This window comes from Miniopterus natalensis, chromosome 2 (assembly GCF_054644295.1).
Source record: "Miniopterus natalensis isolate mMinNat1 chromosome 2, mMinNat1.hap1, whole genome shotgun sequence".
Taxonomy (NCBI): domain Eukaryota; kingdom Metazoa; phylum Chordata; class Mammalia; order Chiroptera; family Miniopteridae; genus Miniopterus; species Miniopterus natalensis.
In genome coordinates this window covers 164,933,100-164,957,122 of record NC_142082.1, presented here as the reverse complement: position 1 = coordinate 164,957,122, position 24,023 = coordinate 164,933,100, and the positions used below count along the sequence as shown (strand labels likewise).

The 24,023-nt window shown below is 43.6% G+C and overlaps 1 protein-coding gene across 4 annotated transcripts in view; it reads left to right on the top strand.

Annotated features, from left to right (window-relative positions):
• Window positions 1-24,023, top strand: part of ETV6 (ETS variant transcription factor 6) — a 215,802-nt gene that overhangs the window by 171,111 nt on the left and 20,668 nt on the right. For all 4 annotated transcript variants that reach the window (XM_087814790.1, XM_087814788.1, XM_087814789.1 and 1 more), the window contains 2 exons: window positions 8,058-8,192; window positions 20,610-21,152. In XM_087814790.1, the coding sequence (XP_087670916.1) occupies window positions 8,058-8,192; window positions 20,610-21,152 (678 nt within the window). The remainder of the gene's footprint in view (window positions 1-8,057; window positions 8,193-20,609; window positions 21,153-24,023) is intronic.

Sequence of the window (24,023 nt, the reverse complement as noted above, 5' to 3'; positions counted from 1 at the left end):
TCAAGGACAAGAGCCCTCCATTTGCAACTGTTAGACTAAAGCAGGGAAACTGTATCATCTCTAAAGTGGAGATTTCAAAAGCTGAAGGTAGATGGGATATTTTCTTTGGAATATTCTCCCAGTTAGAAGATGAAACAAGATGATATGTTTATAACATTTGTGAAGCTGAAGAATTAATGTAGAGGAATCTCTGTTTTATAAAACCTCACATGGACAGGATAATTTTACCTAGTCCTTGAGCTACTAGATAGTTACCATGTGATGTGGTCTGGTGTGATTTAAATTGAAAGGAGTATTTGATTATTTGACCACGTTGGGACTCTGAGAAAACACATTAATAGGAAGGAACAGATAGTTAACATTGATTTAATTCTTATTTAGCGTTACCTACTGTAAAACATTCAGGTGTAATGGATTTAGGTATATTACTTATATGAAAAAACCCACAGGTTATTATCAATTTATATTAGACTTTCTATCAATGCTTAAAAAAAGGAAAATCAAAATATTTTCAGAGTTTCTTCCATTCAATTCAGCAATAACTATATTGGGGATTTACTATGTAAATCAGTTATTTAGTATACTAGAGTGTGATGTTACAAGTGATTTCTTACCTTTCCAACCCCCCCGGACCCTTTGTCTTTGGAATATGCTTTGCTTGTGACCTTGAAATACAATTAAATTTCCTTTCAAGTTTAAACTGAAAATACTGGTCTTATCTACATATAGTTCCTTGGACCAGCTTGCCTATTAACTTCTACTAAGCAGTGGTAGGTGCCTTACTGGATTGAATGGCTGTGTCAACAGACTGTGTTAGAATTGAGCCATAGAGTCTTTTGAGGGTCCGGGTCACAGAGAAAAGTAGCCCTGAAGTGTGAGAGTGGCAGCAGACATGACCCTTGACTGGAGACACTGGAGCTGGCTCTTTCTTCTCTTACTGTGTCTTTGAGCAAAGCAAATATATATATATCACACATCAGAAGAATGCTTAGATAAGCCAATTATAGGAATTTAATTTCTTAGCATGTCATTTGTCCATTTGTGAAAGGGTAGTGATCACCAGTCCCTCATACAGAGTGACACCAGATCATGTAAAACTGTAGCACTTTTTAAACAAAGCACACACTTCTTTCATAATATTTTTTTCTCACAGCTTATTTTTTTGCTTATCATACCTTATATTCTTTATACACCTAAAGGCAGTTGTGTTGTTAGATCTCTTTTCTAACTGATTTATTCTTGTCTTAAATACAATGTTGAAACTTTTCCACGACCTGCTACCTTTTTCTCAGGATCTCTGTGTCTAAGACATAGATTTCCATCTAAATTTCACATATTTCTTCCTAAGTAAAAGACTAGTTTATTTTTATGGTCGCTGAAGGCACTTCGTATTAAATAAGAAGGTTTGTAATTCAATCAGCTTACAAAAATGGATTGAATGGCACGCTGGGAAAAGGAGAGTGAGTGGAATCAGAAAGCCAAGCAGTCCCAAGACAGGCGTGGGCCTGCAGTGGCCGTCTGTGGGATCCCCGGGGCCTGTAACTGCGTTGGTGTTTTCCCTTTTGAGTTTATGATGGAGCAGAAGGGACTAAGATATGGGACTTTATCCTGAACCTGTTACAGGACCCAGCAAAGAGAATTTTCTGACCCATCTGAAAGATATCCCTCCCACACCATGTATGCTTTCATTATTTTAAAGATGTGGTCAGAAGGAAACTAAAACCTGAATAAAAACAGAAGAGAGGGAAAGAGAGCAGTTTGCAAATATAAGAACGTGTTACTTCAGATAATCTTCATATGAGGATATGTACGTAGTCAGTCATCACCTGAGAATTGCATACTTTAACAGTGTTAAGATTCCACTTTAAACCTGCTAACCTCGAGAAGTGAAATGTTGTGAATCCCCAGGGGAAAGGAAGGCTCTGGGCAGCCTTGTTGACAACACTGCATTGGTCCCAGCCTTCTGGAGAGCAAGCGGGATATGTACGTAGTCAGTCATCACAAGAACTTTACAACAAATCATAGCCTTTCACTGATAACATTTTAAGAATAAAATCCTAAGAAAACAATCCAGTAGGGGTAAAAAAAAAAAAATGTCCTTAGCAGTTCTGTTTATAACTATAGGAACTGGAAGTCCCCCAGCCACCCCCCGTAGGAGATTTGCAAACTTGGAGAATCTGAGCATAAAGGAGTATGCTAGAGCTTGAGGACCATTCATGGAGCCGCTTATTGTTTCTTCAGTAGGTTGTACAGGGCCTTGCAGCTCATGTTCAGGACTGTCAGTGTTATTTTAAAGACAGTCGGAGCCATTCAGGGTTTGAAGCAGAGATTGGCATGGCGAGGCAGACATGGAAAGTGAATGTGGGCAGCCGGCGTGGCTGGCATCTGAGAGTGGTGGTGGTGGTGACTTCAGCTAAGATGGGGCCAGCATGGAGAAGGGATGAGTCAAGGGATATTTAGAAGACAGAGCCTGTGAGGTGACTGATTAGATGTTAGAGAAGAGGGAGAGAGGTGTTAGGATGGCTCCTAGGTTTCCTGCCCATCAGCTGGGTGTTTCCTGAACTGTGATATACCAAGTGGGCTGTCAGGACTGTGTGTGGTGCCCGCATGATGTGCCAGAGGAAGTGTCTGGAGATGAGTGAAGGTTCTGGTGCCTGGCAGGAGTAGATCCGGTACAGACAAGCTGATGGAAGCCATGGCGGTAGAGGAGAGCACCCAGAACGAAGGGCTAGTGAGTCCTGGGAGCCTTACTGTGGAAGGGCTGGAGAAAGAGGAAGAGCAGAGAGGAGGGAAGAAAAGCAGGGGACTCAGAGTCTCTGAAACCAGGAGTGTTCTGAGGGCGAGAGAGTGATTCCTGGTGACACACGCTGCTGAGGGGGCAGGCAAGTCCCCAGGAACCGACCACTGCCCTTTGGGTTTGGCAGCAGGTAGGTGGCCTGAGCAAGAGCAGCTTGGAGGAGGATTGGAGTAGAGACAAAAATGAGGGGCCCTGAGGAGTGGAAGGGGAGGAAAGTGATAACAGAGTTGGACAGCTCCTCAGAGACTTGGGGTGAGAAACAGAGAAACAGGAATATCGGAGGGGAAGATGAAGACGTGTGTGTGTGTGTGTGTGTGTGTGTGCGTGTAGAAGACAGGAAAAACTTGAAGCTGCTCAAAACTTGAAGCTGCTCAAATGCTAAAGGGAAGAAACCCATAAGAGGTGTTGAAGGTAAACCCATGAACTAGAGAGACTGAACTAAAAATGTCTGTATGAAGTGATGTCAAGTGGGAAAAAATTCCATACATATACATGTGACTTGATTAAACTTTTGTATGTGCTTGAAGTACAAAGTATTGAAGGAAAGCAAATAGTTTCCAGACTTTTTGAGACATGTCTGTTAATAATTATTATAATCACAAGGGGTCCCATCTATTAAGCACATGGTAGCATACACGGGCTAGTGCTGTTCACATCATCTCATTTAATCGTTGTAACAGCCCTGCCAAGTCTGTGGTATTATTTTTATTTGAGATAAAGAATATTTAACTAAGCCTTGAACTAAGGCTTAAAAATAGTTTGCCCAAGTGCATGCAGCTGACAAATAGAGGAACCAAGACCTGGGACTTCCTTGCTCCAGAGCCCAAGCTCTTTTTCTCTAAAAGTAAAGAAACTTAGATAAATTTGACCCCCTAAACAGCATCTGTATGTTCTTGATCTTCAGACACTAGTAAAATTGATAATAGTTTTGTTCACTCTCACTACTATCCATTTTAAACAAATCACAAATAAAATAATAGAAATTAGAATTCGCAAAGTAGATGCCTGGCTTTTCACATCCAAATCACCAGTGCAAAACTGTATGTGTGTTCAGTTTGTGGGTTTATGTGTATGTGTATGTGCATGCACACACGTGTATGCATGCATGCAAGTTCTGCATGTGTCAGGTGTTTGCATGCACCCAGAAGTATATCCATGTTTTATGGGGCCTAAAGTTTACAACTTGATGGATGCACGTAGTTATAGGGCTCCTCCCAAGGGACTCTGGAAGTGAAGGCCCCTGAAACTCACTAGCTTCATGGCAGACCCATCTCTGCACAGGCATGCGTGTACGTGAACTATGTATGTATGCATGCAGATATATCGAGGAGCCAACAAAAGCTAGAAGTACCTTTTACGGTTAGTACTAGTTATTTCTTTGCTGGGAAGACAGAGGAAGATTTATCAAGAATCGAATGGGCCAAGAATTTCCCGAAAAGTGCCTTTTGAATTCAAGCCAATGATCATTAGCTATGTTAGATATACAGTGCTTTGGCTCGTGCTTTTTATTTTCAACAAGCAAATAAATATAACATTTTAAAATATCTTCTGTATTCCAGAGACCTTTTTCTTACTACTACTCTTCAAATATGATCTTCTGCCTCTATGAATATTTTAAGAGCATACCAAGAGAACAGGCTGGATGTTGGAATTGGGGGACTGTAGCGATGGAAGAGGGCGGAAGGCCATCTTTACTTATTTAGGAAACAGTCGTAGACAGGACACTGTTCGTGCTGCTCCAGACGCCAAAACGAAGAACTGAATGAAGTACATATGAGGTTCAGGGGAGGCCAGATTCCAACTCAACAGAAGAACTTTCTATCAGCTAGAGCTGTCCAAAAATGATTTGCTTATCTTGTGGCCAGCTGCCCATCCCTGAAAGTACTCCGCCAGAGCTACTTCTTGGCAGGGGAAGGGGAGGCGAGGAACTTCCTGAGCCCAAGTTCGAGTCATTGTAAGAAACCTCTGGAATCCTCTCTCTAAGACTCCAAGCTGTTACCAGGCACACACCGTTATTACTGCCAGTCGCACACAAGGCATGCAGTTCTGTTGGGTTTCCCCCCATAGTTGTGACGTGTTTGTATTAAGCCTGACACATTCCTGGGCTGAGCCCCTGGTTGCTGAGGAAACATGCTGGTGAATGGATGCATCTAGCTGTGGCCAAACTTCACAGCCTTGGGATTCAGTTTTTTCCTGGCCTGGAACCTGGGACCTTGCGCCCTTGCTCCCTCCCACCCATTAGCCAGCTGTGACAGGTGGTGCTTCTGAGTGTTATCTTACTAGTTCTCACAACAGGCGTACAGTTAGGGAGGGAACTGGCCAAGTTCCACTTGACTTGCTCCTTCCCCTGCTTCCTGAGCCCACTCGGAGAGGAAGCTGGGCTGCCTGGCTCCCTCGGCCAGCTTTGGGGTGAGGCTGACGTGAACACCTGGGAAAGCCTGGGGCAGAGCCCATCAGCCCCACTGTGGGCTTAGCCGCCAGGCAGGGTGAGGTGTCCAGAGAGGCCAAGAATGGGTGAATTGCCCTTTCTGGGGGGCAAACACAGCACTCACTGACCATGACCCAGTCACTCCACCTTTTTTCAATGTGTGAGACCTCCATGAGGGCCTACAGGTCTGTTCTAAACCTCTTTAATAATATCAGTAATAATAATAATGGTGGTCACAGCCACAGCTAGTGTTTGCTGAGTTCTCACTGTTTGCCTGATGCTGCGATGAGCTCAGCTCATTACATGGATTACCTCGACTCCTCACAGTAACCCTGTTAACAGGCCATTGTGCAGAGGAGGGAACTCTGTGAGCCTAGAGGTATTAAAGGATGTGCCTGAGGCACCAGCCTGATTCCACACTCTTCCTCCCCACTCTCCTGCCACCACATCTTAGAGCTTCTCTAGCCCCAGGAGTGGCCCCAGGAAGGGGTTAGGGTGTAACAGTGCCCCAGCCCCTGCTCTAGACAGTCCTCTCATTGAGAAGTTCAGAGACTTGCTCAAGGTCATCTGGGGGGCCCAGCAGCTGCATCCGCAGTCTGCCCCTTCCCGCCACGTCAGCTCGCCTCTCCAAACTAACGAAGTTGAACATCCTCACAGACGCCAAACTTACACATTTCCTGCCCCCCCCTCCAAAATGGATGCACTAATTACTGACCATTTTTTAGTAATAGTAATCATCAGGAACACATTTTTCAGTGTTTCCATCTTCTCTTCTGCATGCTACCCAAATAAAGTGTCGCTCAAACCCACAGGATGAAACCCAGTGAGTGTGAAGCCCTGTAAATTAAGAAAAGTTTAGGAAGACATTACACCAAACCGAAAGAAATAAAGTGTTGATTAGGGACTTATTTTTGTAAGCGATTAAAATATGAATCATTAAAATAGGACTGTATTTCAGGCTCTGTATCCTTGTCGTATCGGCGACAACATTACCATGACTACTAGGTTGGGATTCGATGAGCTCCGAAGCCTTCCCAGCTCCAAAACTCAGTCATGTGCCACAGCTCTGCCTTCTAAAGCCTTTCAAAGTCTGATTCAGAGCACCTCTGTGTCTCCTCGCTGTGTCACTAAAAGGAAATACCCAAGTGGCATGGTGTCCTCACCTCTTTAAAGTCTTTTGCTTTACTGAGTCATAACAGTACATAGTGGCAGTAAGTTATGTTAATAGCAACAAAAATTCAAAGGTTGAGGAAGGAAGACAGCCAAAGCAAAGACACAAGGGGCCTCAGGAATCCCTTAGAATAGAATGTTATAGAACTTAATTTGGTATAAATGGAAGAGGAGGAGAGGTCTGCACAGAGAAAGAATTTAACAGAATTTCTGGGTTCAGGCTGAGTTTAAAAGAAAAAAATAATTTAGTAAGATCTACAGCCCAAAATTTGCAGTTAAATTAAGTTGTTAATGAAAGTATCTGTTTAAGATGGCTAAGATTAGAGATGAAAACCCTTTATTTGCTCCAACTGTTGACTGCGTATCTGTCTGTGGAAGGGCGTGGGGGGACGTCAGAAGGTTCTGGTATTTGAAAGATTAATCACCTACTCCTAAGGGGTTTTGAGGCCCCCACCTGCATTTTGAACTTGGATTTAAGCCAAAGGGGTGAAAGAGGTGTTTTTTCTCTAACTTCTCAGTGGACACTTCAAACGCCAAATGTATCAGAACAGAGACCTCAGCTCAGAATAGCCCCCACCATCCTCCACAAGGGGCTGACACCTAAAGACGGTATTTTGGAAACTGTGGAACCTTGGAGCTTCGCTGTGTTGTATTTTTAAAGGAAGAAGCATCCCAGAGGTGCCAGGCTCTATGTGGTCTCTTCAGTACCTAGCACCTCTGACCAGACTAGTGAATTTTTTTTCATATCTGTACCCTTCCTGCCTGGGATTGGGGTGGGTAGAAAAGCATGGGTGTGGGGTTTTTTTCAGGGGGTGTTGATTTCTTTGAAACTATGAGTTGTCATTGGAACATTAAAACTTTTCATACTTGCCTGGCCAGTGTGGCTCAGTGATGAGAGAGTCAGCCCGCAAGTCACAGGGTCGCTTGTTTGATTACCAATCAAGGGCACATACCTGGGTTGCAGGTTCGATCCCCGGCCCTGGTTGGGCACGTGTAGGAGGCAACCAGTTGATGTGTCTCACATTGATGTTTCTCTCTCCCCCTTCCACTCTCTCTAAAAATCAGTGGAAAAAATATTCTTGGTGAGGATTAACAAAAAAAATTAAAAATAAAACCCTTTTCATACTCAGTGACTTCATAATTCTTTGAATTATCTGAAATGCAAGCAAAGATAGATGTGGAAAGGATGTTTTTACAAAAGTAATAGCGATGAATTTGGACAATTTAAATTTCAAATAAAGTCCACTACATCCCTGCAAAGCATGGTCATTATGCAGCTACTGGAACACTTCGATAATGTGGGAGGAAAAGAGCGACACTAAACTATAAGCTTGATTCTAATTTATAACTATAGGTAGGATGAACAGGGCTTTCCTCTTAGTGGTAGGATTATAGGTGACTTGTGTTTTCTTTCTGGTTTTCAGCATTTTATAATACTTTTTTATATATTTCATAATCAAAAAGTTCTATTTAAAAAAATTGCATGGCTCTGACCTTCATGGTTTGGAGCGGCACATCCTGTGTGTCCCCTGAGCTCTGTGAGTGTCAGAAGCGTGGCCATCTTACGTGACAGTGTCCTCAGGACAGTGCCGAGTTGAAGCTCAGTAAATAGTGGAATGGAACATTCCCATTTCTGTATTTCTCTTTCCTTTTTCTTTCCAGGTGATGTGCTCTATGAACTCCTTCAGCATATTCTGAAGCAGAGGAAACCTCGGATTCTCTTTTCACCATTCTTCCACCCCGGGAACTCGATCCACACCCAGCCGGAGGTCATACTGCATCACAACCACGACGAAGGTACTCGAGGAGGCTTGTCTTTCCTTGCCTGAGACTTGGACAAATCCAAGAGGTCGCATTGTTAATTTGATAAGTTGTTCTTTTTTATGTGGTTCATTTTTCATTCAACAAACAAATTATTGAGTGCTTACTTTGTATAAGATCCTGGGGGAAATGCCGACGTGATTGAGATACACCTTTGGTTCAGTGCAACTCACAGTCTAGGTGAAGAAATGAGCAAGATGTAGGCATCATAGGGAGGTAGTGGAAGGGGAGATACGTCCAGGTATAAGCAGTAGGGTCAGCTTCCTGCATGAGGTGGCTCTGGGGGATTCCTTGATGGTCCAGCAGGATTTGGATAAGTGGGGATGACATGGAGAACATTCTAAGCAGAGAGAATGACAGGATGGAGTAAGTGCTTGGAGTAGAAAGCAGTCAGGTGACTTGGGTTGTAGAGCTTATCTTCCCCCCTAGCTATCTCACCCCCACAACCATTTGTTACGAGAAATTTCAAACATACCCCAAATGGAGAGAATAAATACACCCCTGTGAGCCATCGCCCTGCTTCAACAATGAGCAAGATACTTTGCCTTTGCAGAGCTACTCCAAGGAGGTTAGGTTGGAAGTAGAATGTGGAGGACTTGGATGGAAGAAAGTAGTGGGGAGTCACTGAAGATTTGTGAGCAGAGGATAATGAAAGCTGGAGGGAGGAAAAAGACCCAAACCCTATGAATTCTGGGAGGATCCGGGGGGTTCCTCCTCATGCACCAAAGGCTGTGACTTACAGGTACTTAGTGTAAGTGCTTATTTCAGCTCCCTGGTGCAGCTCTCTCTGAGTCACACCCATCATGAAAGTCACTGATAGAAAAAAGAACAGAAAACCAGACTAGCACTGTGGTCCTGGACATCGTTCCAGAACAGGTGTATGGGTATGGAAATGGTGTATGAAAATTTCCTTTACATGCCATTCCAGTGATGCTCGGAGCCTCTGTGGAGCGTTATGTCCATGCATTCCTGCCCAGACTGGTTAGACAATAGATATGGGGACACAAAGCAATACTTTTAAACCTATACTTTTTCTCAGGACCAGATTACTAGGGGACTAAACCCCTGGTCCCTTGGGGTATTTCCTTAAATTGATAGATCACCCCCAGGAGCAGGGCTAATATTTTCGTTTTATTGTTGGCAAATTAAAAAAAAAAAAAAGAAGTTGTTTTCTTAATTAACACTTCACAAAAGAGAGCCTGACTCCAGGCGATCGGCACCTCTTCCTTGTGCCAAGTGTTTCCCAGCAGGTCCCCTCACTTCGTGATGTTTCTAGCCTGTTCCCTGCCCGGTTCCTCTCATCCGTCCTCCCTCTAGTTTTACCCTTGCTAAATTTAGCAGCTGGCCCCACCCGAGTTGGGTTCTTCATTCTTCTGCTCTTCCTGCATGTACATTTCCGCTCGCATAGCAACCAGCAGCTACTCCAGACAAGAGGAGGTGGGTTTACTGAAGCTTGACATTAAGGCGAGAGTCACATTACCTTGCCTGCCTCTTCAGATACAAAGGGTGTGATGGGTTGTTGTTTTTTCCTCTCTCTTTTTTTCATTACTTAAAAAAAAAAAATCACATTTGGAATTTCTTTTCCTCTTTTTATTCCCAAATGTGATTGGAGACTGAGGTCTCCCCTCATCACAAGTCCCTCCTCCTTTCCCTCTGGCCTGATTTGACTCCTGCATAGGTGTGCTTGTTCTCATTTGCAGGAGCTAATCAATAGAGAAAGCTGGCTTACTCTCAGAGCTGCTCTCAAACCCGGTAAATGCAGATGTGCCACGACCTACACTTTAATGAGCTGTGCTTTCAAGTGTTAGGATGGTGGTGGGGATGAGCTCAGTAGGTAAAAGAATGGAGCTAATGAGGCCAAGGTCAAGGACTTCATTGCCTGTGCACCAGTTAGCTCTGCTTCAGACCCAGCTCTTAGAAGTGTGTGTTCTCAGAGACCATTCCTTAAAGCTGTCAGCCAGGAAACGAGATCTGAGAGTACACACCCTTTTCTTCGCCCGTTCGGACCCAGGGCATGCTCTCAGATGAACAGGTAGACTCATAAGAAGGGAAGCTTAGGTCTTCATCAGGTGGTAGCAAATGAGAAGAGCTGTGCAAGGCCCAGAGGTGGTATGAAGAGGCTGCCTGCCCCCAGACTTGCTAATATATTGATGCCCTTGGTGACAAGGGAACCGACTAGAGAGGTAAATGGACCAGTACAAGTTCCCTACCCCCAGCCGCCTCTCACCTCTTTTCCTTTCTTCTCTACCAACAAGAAGAAATACCCGCCCGACCAGGCGTGGCTCAGCGGTTGAGCATCAACCTAGGATCCAGGTGATCGGGGTTTGATTCCCGGTCAGGGCACATGCCTGGGTTGTGGGCTCGATCAGTGACTCTCTCATCATTGATGTTTCTATCTCTCTCTCTCCCTCTGCTTTCCTCTCTCTGAAATAAATAAAGATATATTAAAAAAAAAAAAGAAATATCCATCTGGACATGAACTATCTCTGGAATCAATACTGTGATATTTACTAGTGACTGGTAACGCATTAACATGGGCATATGGTAACATACAGAGAGATCTGGCCCTGAAAAAAAAAGTTCTGTGAAGTGAAATTGTGCATATCAAATATTAGATCCCAGTGATTTATTTACATAATTGGGGGTGCAGTACCATGTAAGAGTATGTTGCTCCTGACTTGGCACAGAGAGATCTGACAGGATGGAAGGAGAACAAGCATTTCAGATGGGGCCCAGCTCAGCCCCGTGCTGACACAGTGAGGCTTGCAGAGTGAAGTGCAAACACAGAGCTTCCCTCAGCCCCCTGCGACTTCACCTCATCACTGCCACCGACTTAACCAGTTCAGATGTTCATGTCACACTGGGAATCTATCTCACAATACAAAGGTATCTTGTTTAATCCAGCAGCAGTTCCCTGCAGATATCCCATCTGAGCGCACTGTATTGCAATCTTCTCCCCCCTTACCAGCAGCCACACGGCTGTCCCATAAGCCAGGAAGCTGGTGTTAGCTCAGAGGCCCCCTCCAGGCTCCAACGGGAAGGAGGGGGATCATACTAATTCAGACCCTTTTTTGTAAACGCTCATCATCTCCACATCTGTTCTGAAATTGTGTCCTGCCTTGTGCAAAGCAGTCCTCTTAAATGTTCTTACCCCACCCACCACTCCTTTGAGAGACCCTCCTATAATCTCAGCTCTTCAGTTCCACCTTCTCCTATGCCCCATCTAAGAGACTGGGAGGTGATTTTTAGTCGCTTTAATTAGAAAATATTTACACATGCAGTGCTATGATTGTTTCTGCAACAGTGGACACTGTTTTAAGGTGAAAGTTCTGCTCTGGGGCAGCATTTTTGTCACCAAGAGGACATGGAAAGGGGATGAGAACTTTCAAGTGTCGAAATACTGTTTTTCTCAATTCTTACAGCCAGCACAGGGTAAGAGAGTAGAGAGAAAAATCATGTCTTCAATGGGAGGCAGGGTCGGTGGCCTACACTGATGTGTTTTTTCCCACAAGCCCCCTGAATGTGGAACAAATGAATGGGCAGTGAGTAAAACTGTTGAGACTAGGATGCCAGGTCAGGCCTCCTGACTGGGGTACACTGTGGCAGGTCCCAGCACACCAACTTGGACTGAATTAACCCATGTAGTGTAATCCTGTGCCTCAGGATGAATGGCTTTAGCATAAGGAACATCCCCAGCCTATGACAAATGTGGGCTCTGAGGCAGGCACTGGCTTCCGAGAGCTGTCATAGCCCTTGGGAGCCAGCCCCTGAGGACAGCTGCTGAGTGGGCAGCAGAGCACATGAAGCCTTTAGTTTCTCAGGCCACATCCTATTACTGGCTGTTGTGAAAAGCATCCCCGATTCTCTAGTCTTGCTGGAATGATGTTGATGACTAAAGTGTCAAGGAGGCTGTTGGCTGGGGTCTGACATCTTTGTAATCCGTGTTAACTGTGTAATGCGTGATGGAGCCAGAGAGCGTAATGGTGTGTGTCTGCAGCCTGGATCCTGACCAGCTGTTCCGATCCCAGCTCCCCAGTTTACCAGCTGTGTGACTTCAGGCAAGTTAATCAACTTCCTTGTGTTTCGATTTCCATCTGTAAAATAAGGAAAATAGACCTATCAAATATGATCACTATAAGAAAGGATCAAGTTAATATGGAAAATGCCCTTAGGACAGCATCTATCACATAGCAAGCATCAATAAATGCTATTCATTATCATTATTTGATATTTTTTGTCACTATTTGATTGGGTTTTTTCCCTTTTTTAACTTAAAAAATGTAATTGTGATAAAATGTACATAACATTTACCATCTTAACCATGTTTAAGTGTTAAGTACATTCACATTGTTGTGCAGTGGTGGGTTGGTTGATTTCTTACCTTCAATTCCAATTTCCGTAACCAATCCCTTTATTGCAGCTAGTATGTGCTTTGTGTAAACACCACATTTGTGCATTCCAGACGCAGGAAGGGCCTTTTGCCTACCCATGCCATTATCCTAGAATTCCTTCATTGACTAACCAGGCACCTATGTAGCAGTATTTCTATGGTAAAACACATTTAAAGTCCCAGCCTTAATTACCTTCAGGACTCGGTCTGTTTTGAACATGAGTACTGTGTGTACTTTGTAACCTTGCAGTACCTGGCACATGGTAGGTCCTTCATGACCCCTATGAAACCTCTTCATCTTCTGGATGTCTCCTCTCACATTTAAGAACTAAAAGATTAACCTTTATGTGCCCCTTTTAATTCTTTGATTCTTGGATCTGACATGAGGTCAGGAGGTTCCACCAGAGGAAGAACAGGCCCAGATCTTGACTTCCTGTCATGCCCTGGGGAACCAGCTAACAACATCCTTCCCGTTACCAGCCTCATTCCACTCTTTCCTAACTCCTTTGCCCTGCTTTGCTTCCTGTATTTCAGGCAGTGTCCTTTTGACCTTTTACCCTCTGACCTTTGTCCCCTGACGCAGTATTTGATTGTGATGGGGAAGTATGGAGCCACTGGATGGTACGCAGAGCCTCCCTTTCAGGGAGGACCCACTCACCTTCCCTGACTCCTCTGGCTTCCTCCAGTGGTAGAGGCTGCTCTTAGCCCAAGGGCTAGCTAGCTCTATTAAGCCAGAAGTTTTAGGGGCAAGCGATCCCTAATATGCATGAATAACTCTCCTAAGATAGGCTGGAAGTCTTCAAGAAACTTCCTCTTCCCACTAGGGAAATGTCATCTGATTTTTTTGAGATAAGGACACTGGGTGCCGGGCTTTCACTTCCAGAGAAGGCGGCGCTTGGTTGACATTATCTTGCCCTTCCCCCTTTCCAGAGTCCTCTGCCTTATCTTTGTGCCACCCTGACCCCGTCCCTGTAAATGATTTACAAGGTTTACGCCCACAGATCTAATAGGCTCATTTGAAATCTGATCCCTTGATTTCTTCATTTACATCTTTTGTGCTGCTTTATTGGGATGAGGGAGACTCCTTCCTCCACACTGCAAAGGGCAAAAACGGCTTACAGCCTGGAGCACCTCTGTGGCTTGCGGAGCTGCTTCTCTCTCTGTACTGAGCCGCTGGCAGAGGCAGCCTGTTTGGAGGCCTTCCGCCCACAGTAATGAAGATGAAACCTCAGAGTCCTGCTAGTTACCTATGTTGCTTCTTTCATTTCCTTTCACCAAATGCTTATAAAATTCAAGGAGCTTACTTAGGATTTATTATATATGACCTCAGACACCTGTGAATTGTACCCCGTAAACTTGGGCAGTTTTATTCTCAGACCCTACAAGCGAACTCAGTAGCATCAGCAACTTGTTGGCATGAATAGAAATGGCCGGGCAAAGGGTCAGTGGAAAGTCTCGGCTGAAAGTCTCGGAAAGGGAGCAGGGGATAAAGGGTGTGTTAGTTTTCTAGGGCTACCGTAACAAAGTACCACAAATAGCTGGCTTAAACAACAGAAATGTATTATCTCACAGTTCTGGAGGCTGAAGTCCAAGATCAGGGTATGGGCGGGATCGGTTCCTTCTGAGGACTGTGAGGGAGAATCTGTTCTGTGCCCCTCTCCTAGCTCCTGGTGGTTTGCTGGCAGTCCTTGGCGTCCCTTGGCTTCATCTTCGCACGGCATGCTCCCCATGTGCATTGACTCTTTATTCAGCACCTGTAGCCTTTGGATATGTGTTTTTTAATGTGTCTTTTAAATTGATATTCTTGAGAGCATGAACCATGTTTCCTTACTCTTTGCATATTCTGCATCCAAGACACTACTTGAAATATAGTTGACATCACTCAAGGTTCTGTGATTCAACTCATGTTTTGTAATCAGTGTGGGGCAAAACATCCCCCTTTTAATCATGCAGTGTGTGTGTGTGTGTGTCAAATTTCCCTTTTCATAAGGACACCAGTCATATTGGATCAGAGGCCCACCCTCCTCTAATATGACCTTATCTTAACTAATTACATCTACAATGACCTTATTTCCAATTAGGTTACATTCTGAGGTACTGGGTGGTGGGACTTCAACATATGAATTTTGTTTTTTTGAGTGTGGGGGACGTACAATTCAACCCATAACAGAGGCTGATAGAACTTCAGTGTACACATGAAATATGTTTCGAATTCCACCGCAAGACCTAGACCCTTTAATCTCCATATAGCTCTTTATATCACTCATGGTTCCCACGAATCTTTTACAAAATTGTGCTGGGAAATGATCCCTTCTGGAAGAATGTGGAACAGGGTGCACTGAGACTGACGAATGAGATTTACCTGCTGGGTCTGTCGATCTGCATTGCCCTAACTTGACTTATCATCATCATCGGTGGCCTCAGGGAAAGCTCGCTGGTGGACGTGTGATCCTGATGCGGGAGGCATAAACTTGGTCTTAGCCTTTGTTCTACCCTGGAAATTTTCTAGTCAAAACCCATGACTTCAACCAAAGGCATTTTGTTTTGGGATTTTTTTTAGGTTTACTAGTATTTGTTATTTATAACATGATTAAATTGGGTCAAATTCTGGTGAATTTTAAATAGAGAAACTTTTCTAATAAGTAAAAAGAGGATGAGAAAAGAAATCAGACCTTTATTTTTTTTTGTAATCACATTTAACTACCCAATTTACTTTGGGTGTTTGATAGTGAGAAGGGATTGTTTGTAGGTCTCTCTAAAAGAGACCTACAAAGAGAAGGGTTTGGGATCGGAAAACACTTTCAACCAGAATGGGTTCCCTACCAGTACTTGGTCTTTTCCCCCCTTTCCCTCTTCCTTCCACGCCCACACTAATTATGTGTGGCTTTCCCTCCCTCTTCCTTATGCATTTCCCTCCCATATCAAGACCTTCAGACCGAGGGCAATGTGGATAATTTCCCAGTTTTCCAGCTGGGCAATTCACCAAGAACAAACCCAGACATCAAGGCCAGACCAAAAAAAATCTCCTTGTTTTAGACAGAAGACTCCTACATCTGGGGGATTTAATGCACCCACTGTCCGCTCGGTGCATTTCCTGTGTCCGGAGCTTCTCTGCCTGCCGGCTCTGGTCTCATAAGTTTCCATACCCTGCTGCCAACTTATAATAACAGAGGCGGCAGGCAGCAGGGCAGGAGCGTCATAGCCCTCTCCATCCGTGGGCGCGTGCTTTGCGCACTGAAACAAAAGCTTGGAAGACCTCATTGCAGGCCTTTCAGCCTTGACAGTGGTTATGCCCAGACCACCAGTTGCCTGGAATTAAAACTCTTGGATCCAGTTCTCCACCATTAATGTTATCAGCTTCATCAAGTACTTCCTCTTTGAGTGGTGTCTGCAGAGAAAGAAATAAATCATGCTCCTCCAAGTCCTGTTCCTGCCCGGATCCTGAGTCAGAAGTAAAATCTGAGTTGATTATCCAGAGCACTGTCTCCTCCTTTATTGTTCCCAACGATCTGGGCAGGAACAGAGAGTGAAATCTCTCCAGGACATTACATCAGTTCCTCTTTTCCCCTTGGCATGAAAGTTCTTCCTCTCATAGTCCTCCCAAACTTCCTAAGGCTTGCCGTGAGTGCACACCCATACACTGAGCCTTGAAGCCCAGGACATCAAAGGAAGCCTGCAGGTAACCAGGCTACTGGCCAGTGCCTGTGTCCATTTCGCAGTTTGTAAGACGGGAAATAGATTCAGGAAGTAGGATTTTTCAACACATGGTCTTCATCATCCTTAAGTGTTTTTAAACCTTAGTAAGCTTTTAAGGAAAGGGAAACATTCTGTCAAGGGCATGTAGAAGAACATATATGAAACTTCAAAATGCAACTATCTAAAATTCTTGCTTACGATGGTCATTTCTGTGACAAATGAAAAGTGAACTATGGCCCTAGCCAGTTTGGCTCAGTGGTTAGAGTGTTGACCCATAAACTGAAGGGTCCTGGGTTCTGTTCTGGCCAAGAGCATGTACCTCAGTTGCAGGCTCGATCCCCAGCCCAGGCTGGGGCATGTGTGGGAGGCAACCAATCTATGTGTCTCTCTCACATCCATGTTTCTCCCCCCCTCTCTCTTTCTCTCTCTCTCTTTCTCTCTTTCTCCCTTCCACTCTCTCTGAAAAGTAATAGAAAAAATATCCTCCGGTGAGGATTAAAAAAAAAAAAAGAAAGAAAAGCGAACCATGGACAAAAGATGAATTCATTTTCATGGATAGCAGAATTAAGATCCGTTTTAGCTGTGAAAGGATTGCCTCATCCCCAAAAGATTGCAGATCATTTCTATCATACTAATAATCTTATTCCTTAAAGTTAACTCCATGGGCCTAATCAGTACCCTCTAAGCATTTATTTGCATTTGGGTTCAAGTGAGGATGTTAGTACTTGTCATGCCAACCTGTGTCACTGCAAGATCAATTAAGCACTTAAAAAACTTTTTATGGTGGAAAATATCAAACTGATACAGAAGTAGAGAGAATTATATAATGAACCACCATGTACCTATCACCAGCTTTGATGATCAATTATGGCCATTCTTATTTCCATTATGCCCCACCTACTCTCTGACTCACCATCCAGATTATTATAAAGCAAATCCCACGTAAATAATTTCATCTGTAAGTCTATCAGTACAGGTCTGAAAAGATAACCCTTTGTAAAATCATAATCCCAGAACTATCACATTACCTGAAAACTAGTAGTTCCTCAATATCACCAGATATCCTATTAATGTTCACTTTTCCCCAACTATCTCATCAATGTTTTTATAGTTTGATCAGAATCTAAGCAAGGGTTTATATATTGCAAATAGTTGATGTGTCTCTTAAGTATCTATAGGTCTTCATCTCTATTTTTCTTGTACACACTCTTGTTCTCTCTCTCTCTCTCTCTGGATGTTTAAAAAAGAAGTAAGCCAAAAGTAGCGTAATTTTTCCCCTGTACATAGTTTGTCTTTTTTTTTCCTCTGGTTACTTTCAAGATTCTCTCTTTATCTTTGGTTTACAGAAGTTTGACTATGGTATGCCTGAGTGTAGTTTTCGTTGTATTTATTTTTCTTGGGATTTGCTGAGCTTCTTGGACCTTTAGGTTTGTTGGTGTTACCAAATTTGGGGACAGTTGACCATTATTTATTCAAATTTTTTTTGCCCCATTCTTTCTGTTCTCTCCTTCTTAGACTCCAATTACATGTCTATTAGACCATTTAATATTGTTTAACAGGTCACTGAGGATCTATTTCTTTTTTATTTTTATTAATCTGTCTTCAAGTTTACTAACCCTATCTTCTGTCATCTCCAACCTGCTATTAAGTCCATCCAATCCAGTCATTCACTTCAAATACTGTATTTCTTTCAATTTTAGAATTATCTCCTTTTTATTTTTTTTACAGTTTCCATTTCTCTTCTAATAGTCTCCATCTGTTATCTCTCATTATGGCCATCATTTTTTTTAAGTGCTTGAATTTATATCTACTTTAAAGTTCTTTTTTGCTCATTTCAGTATCTAGATTATCTCAGTCTGTCTTTGGTGCTTATCTTTCCTCTTGATTATGGATCAAGTTTTTCTATGTCTGCATGTCTAGAAACCTTTATTGGATACTGGATATTCAATAAAGATAGAGAAACACAATAGATAACACACCGGAGAAACTCTGTATTATGTTATATTCCTCTGAAGGGTGTTGATTTTTATTCTAGCAGGCAGTTAAATGACTAGCCAGTCACTTTGAATCTGTTTGAATCTGTTGAGTCTTGGTCTTACATTTAGTTAGGACAGTTTTGCCTTTAGCCCTCCGGTAAATCCCTTTGTCCTAGAGCACTATCCTTACTCCTAAGATGTACCCATTCTGGGTTAATAAACAACCTGAGGTGTTTACAGAGCTTTGTTGATAGGATTTAAACTCCGAACTCGTCTGATACAGTGGCCAGTAGCTGAGATTTCTGCTCATATCTTTTGATCATCCAGCTGTTGCTTTTCACAGAGCTCCTTAGAGTTTCCCCTGCACATGTACTGTTCAGAGCACATGTTAAGGATTTGAGGAAACTTTATGTGCTATTTTAGTGATACTCCCTCTGAGGTTCTCCTCTTTATGAGACTTGCTCTCTCAATTTTTTGCCATTCTGGCAGCTTCATATTCTAATCCCCGACACCTAAAGCAACTTGCTATTCATTTTCTAGCTGCCCCACATTACATGGATTTAGGAGGATCCTCAGGGCAAAAACTGTATAAATTTGTGTCTCACTCTGTGCAGTCCCCTTCTTTCAAGAGTAAAATCCCCTTCAGTTTTCTCCATTGCCTTCAAATAACTTTTATAAATGTATTCTATCCAGATTCTCTTATTTCTATATGTAGAAAGGTTAGTCCATTACAAGCAACTCTGCCATTATTGAAACTGGAATCCCCTTCTTCTTTATTAGAAAAATGGTAACATACCATAAGTACTTTATCTTGCTTTGCTTATCTAACCAGAGAGCCTGGAGACTAGTGCTTTAGCAAAATATCGAGATATTCTTCATTCCATTTTATAGCTGCATAGTCCTCCATTGTTTAGAGATATACTATAATTTATTAAACCAGCCTCCTATTGTTAGCTATGCCAATGATTACACACTTTTAAATCCATAGCAGCAGTTTATACAGTAGTTACAAAATTAACCCTTCGCCTTCAAACAGATGATCTTTTAATGATCATGAAAAGCATTTCTTTTGTTTACTGTCTCATATGATAGGTGAGATCCAGAAGAGTCCCCATTTTCCTGTTATTATTCCTGTGTAAAACTTTCTAAGAAACCTACCACCTCTGTCTGTCAGATTCCCAGACCCCCTTTATATGTTTTTCATACAGATACTGCTTTGCTTAGAACCATGGACAAGTCGTTGACCAGAACAGGGACCTGCAAGCATACCCATTCTTTTGGTGAGACAGCTCTGGGAACAGATATGGCCAGAAAAACTTCATTAAGATGAGGGTGGAGCCCTGTAGAAATTCCTGTTCTTAGCAGGGACTCTTAAAGCCAAGTGTGCTGCTCCCTCCCTCAACCTAGCCTACAGAACTACTTCTGTTGCTGAGCTGTGTACATTTTTGACATTGTCCTTGCTCAGATGTCACTAGCTTGAAAGTTCAAGTGGGATGGGGTGGAGGTATGTTGGGGTGTCCATCCCTCCTTCTTCTTTTCTACCTCTGCCTGTCTCTAAGCACTTATAGATGGGGGATGTGCACTCAGAAACAAGGTGATCCTAAATGTTCTTTCAAGTAGTTAGGTTGTCGTTCTGTACAGTATGCCCATGTTCGTGCTTAGAGCAGGTTTTGATGTGACTTTCCCCCCAGTTTGTACATAGCAAAGTAGTAGATCTTGCAATAGGTATATAGGTTCTAGAATCTGATTGGAGTCTGGTTCTACTCCCCTATGTAGACTGTGTGACTTTGGGTGGCTTGCTTAACTCCTTTATGCTTCCATTTTCTCACGTGCGCAGTAGAATTAATATAGTTCCTATCTCCTGCTTAGGAGTGTTGCAAATTTTGAACACTGCAATGCAGTACCTAGGATATAGTAATTGCTTTTTTATTACTATTATTGTTGTTGCTGTTGTTAAATACCATACCTCCTGGATGTAGAGAATATGAAAATTTGCTAAGAAAATGTAAGTCAGTGAAAGTATCTGGAGAGCAACCCTTAAGGACCCTGAAAGCCACATTGCAGAGTCAAAGATAAAGAATGAAAGTTTGGCTTCCTTGTGTTTGTAGGCCACTAGTAGGTGATTAATGGAATGTTTGTAGACATTCTTAACTTGTCTAGCGGCAGGAAAAGAATTTTAAGTATGTGCACTTGAATTTTTTTTAAGTGGCGAGAACGACACCGTATCCTGGGAAGAAAGTTGCTCGACTGTTCACTGCTGTAGAACCACAGTGAGGTCCCTCTCCTGGCAGTTCACTAGAGGCTGTGATTGTCTCTCCTTCTGCTCCACAGATAACTGTGTCCAGAGGACCCCGAGGCCATCCGTGGAGAATGTGCACCACAACCCTCCCACCATTGAACTGTTGCACCGCTCTAGGTCACCCATCACGACCAACCACCGGCCGTCTCCTGACCCAGAGCCTCGGCCCCTCCGGTCCCCCCTGGACAACATGATCCGCCGCCTCTCCCCAGCCGAGAGGGCCCAGGGACCAAGGCTCCACCAGGAAAACAACCACCAGGAGTCCTACCCCCTGTCAGTGTCTCCCATAGAGAATAATCACTGCCCACCATCCTCCGAGCCCCACCAGAAGCCATCCAGCCCCCGGCAGGAGAGCACACGCGTGATCCAGCTGATGCCCAGCCCCATCATGCACCCTCTGATCTTGAACCCCCGGCACTCCGTGGATTTCAAACAGTCCAGGCTCTCCGAGGACGGGCTGCACAGGGAAGGGAAACCCATCAACCTCTCGCATCGGGAAGACCTGTACATGAACCACATCATGGTCTCCGTCTCCCCGCCCGAGGAGCACGCCATGCCCATTGGGAGGATAGCAGGTAAGCGAGTGCTTCCCTCTGCCACAGCTTCAGCCTCAGGGAGACCTTGCAAGGCCCCACTCTCTCCTCAGAACCTGGCAGCCAGCCTCACACCACCCCCAATTAGGTGCCCTCAAAGGCTCTGTGGAGGCAAGCAGGGGCTTCTGCCTGGATGAGGCGGAATCCCTAATGGGCTAGTTAATGAGCCGCTGGGACGGAGTAGTTAATGAGCCTCAGAAATGTTAAGAAACAAATGTCCGACGTCCAGCTTATAAGGAGAGTCACATCAGAATCTCATCTAAGCGAAAACATTTAAAATAAAAGGTTTATGAGCATGCTAATGGCCCTGTCCTGAAGTTTCCAGCCGCTAATTAATAACCAGACACAGCATAAAGAACCTTTGTTTCGGATTCAGGCCTCTAATTCCACCCTGTGGGCAGTAACTCAGTGCAGCCCTCACCCTGGGAGGGGGTAGGAGAGGAAAACGACGATGGTGTTGGAGGTAGGTGGTGTTGGGTCGTTTGGACAGAGGAAGCCACTCGTGACTTCTTTTATGATGACAAGTCCAAATTTGCTTCCCTAAGACAAGAAGCCAGTGGAAATCTACCCTTTGTATTTTTGCTAGTCTTCCTGTAATTTACGTGAAGTCATTCTCCAAAAGTCTAATCCTCCAACCTTTTCCTAGAGCATCGCTCCATTCCTGCGACATTTGTTGAGCACCGACTATGTGCAGATAAACGCATTAGGAAGCCAGGGACACAGAACTGATTTAACACAATTATTTCCTCAAGGAATTTAAAATGTACTGGGAGAGACAGATGGGAAAGCCACTAACGAAGATATAAGGCAGAATGAAATAGGTCCTATGTCCCATTCATTCAGTGCACAAGCATTTATTCGCTTATTTATTACTCACTCGCTGTGTGCTGGGATAATTAAGTACTATGGAAGCAAAGCAGAGAGCAGACGCGTTTTGACTGGAGGAATTGAGGAAGGCCTGGCAGGGAGGGAGGTAGGCTGATGGTTTGGGTTCAATAGTGGGAAGAGTGCATGGAGGAAGGAGGGGTGAGGCCTGTTCAGGGAAAGGTGAGAAATTCCTCTTCCTCTGCGAGCTGAGGACCCAAGACAAAGCACCTGCCGGACCCCAGGGTGGTGCAAGTGCTCATGACACCGTGACAACTCGGGGTCCTACAGGCTACTTTGGCTATCTCTGCCTTGACTTACTGTCCCTTTCTCATTTAGATCATTTGTTTCCATATTTTTCTCTGGCCCCAAGTACAACTCCAATCTTGCCTCTATTTTGTTATAAATAATTTACATGAGAAATGTTGAATCAAGGAAATAAGATGGCAAAGAAATATGACTTAATGTGTTTTTAAAACTATGAAAAATGAAATGATCTGTGTCTGGGATTTGATTCAAAATGATCCCACAGGGTCAGGCCTGAGAAATGGATGGGGTCTGCATAAAATAAGGTTAGCCCTGAGCCAATGGCTGTGTGGCTGGGTGATGGATGCAGGGGGGTGGCATTACTGTTCTCTCTACCTGTACGTATCTGTAAGTATTATTTTAATAATAAAAAGAAAAAGGAAACTGAAAAGAAGAGCAGGAGAAAAGAAGCAGAGCTTGGACAAAACCCGTGAATGTCCCAGACAGTTGAAGAAAGAGGGTGGGTCAGTGCATTACCGTGAACGATATAAATGACCCACCTCTTGCTTCCCAGCAAGACCCTTCTTGTGCTGTTTCTCGCATGGTCTGCACAGCAGTACTGGACATTTTGCAGATACTCCCTGCTTGTTCCTAATTCTCAGAACAGCCCTTTGAGGTAGCATATTACTGCTGTATTCGTTTTATATGGGTCATTTGGACAGGGGAAACCACAGAGGAAGCTGAGCCCCAGAGAAGCCGTGGTCAGATAGGGGTTGGTGACTACAGGACAGCCCTTGACACCCGCCGGCTGCTGTCTGCAGTGCTGCCCTCCTGGGGCCTGCCTCCTCCTTGACGCTGTCTTCGCCACAGGCTTCCTAGGAATCTAAGATAAGCCTGCACATAAAGAAAGTTAAGACTTTTAGACTTTCGGAGTTCTTTTTCTCTTGTTTAGTAGGTTTTTAAATTTCAAAATATAAGTCCCTTAAATAATTGTGCTATTTTTTTAAATCTTACTCCTGAACATCAGCATTGTTAGATGATGGATGTAGCCTCATCAGTGAGACCCTCCATGGAATATCGTACCAACCAAATGAACCTTGGTGCCTATGGATGTCCTCTCTCCCTTAAGAACACACAGAAAAGGGAAATCTATACTTTTCTTGATGACTCCAGGAAATCAGAATATTCATGTTAAATAACCCTAGGGCCCAGATCCTTTGGAGGAATGCGTTGACTCCTGCAATATGATAGAATCCCCTAAAATTATTTATTATTAATGCTCTAATGGTATATTCAAAGGCTTGAACATCTCCAGATGTATGTATTAACTAATATAAGCAAGTCCACATTAGCTAATTTAACTAAAAGGCACTGCTTTTCTCAAGGGTGAAATGAGAGGGTTGGAAAGTCTACAATCTAACTCCAACTCCAAAATTTATGATCTAACATTTAGTCTAGATTCTGTAACCCTCCAAAGAGAACTCTTCACAATTCTAGGCTCCTTTGTTCATTTGGGAGAGCCCTGTCCCTCTACCCCAATCCTTTCGGTATCCTTTTGGATTAACTCTGATTTTTGTAAAATTGATTCTGTTTATCAGAGGTCGGATTCATTGGGTGATTTCTGTGTACAGTGTAAAGTTCTGTCATTTACTACACAGCCATAATAATCTTTCAAATCTCTATAAAGCAGCTGTTAGATGAGAAAACTTAGTTCCTTCAGCTTTTTGAATGAGCACAGAGCAG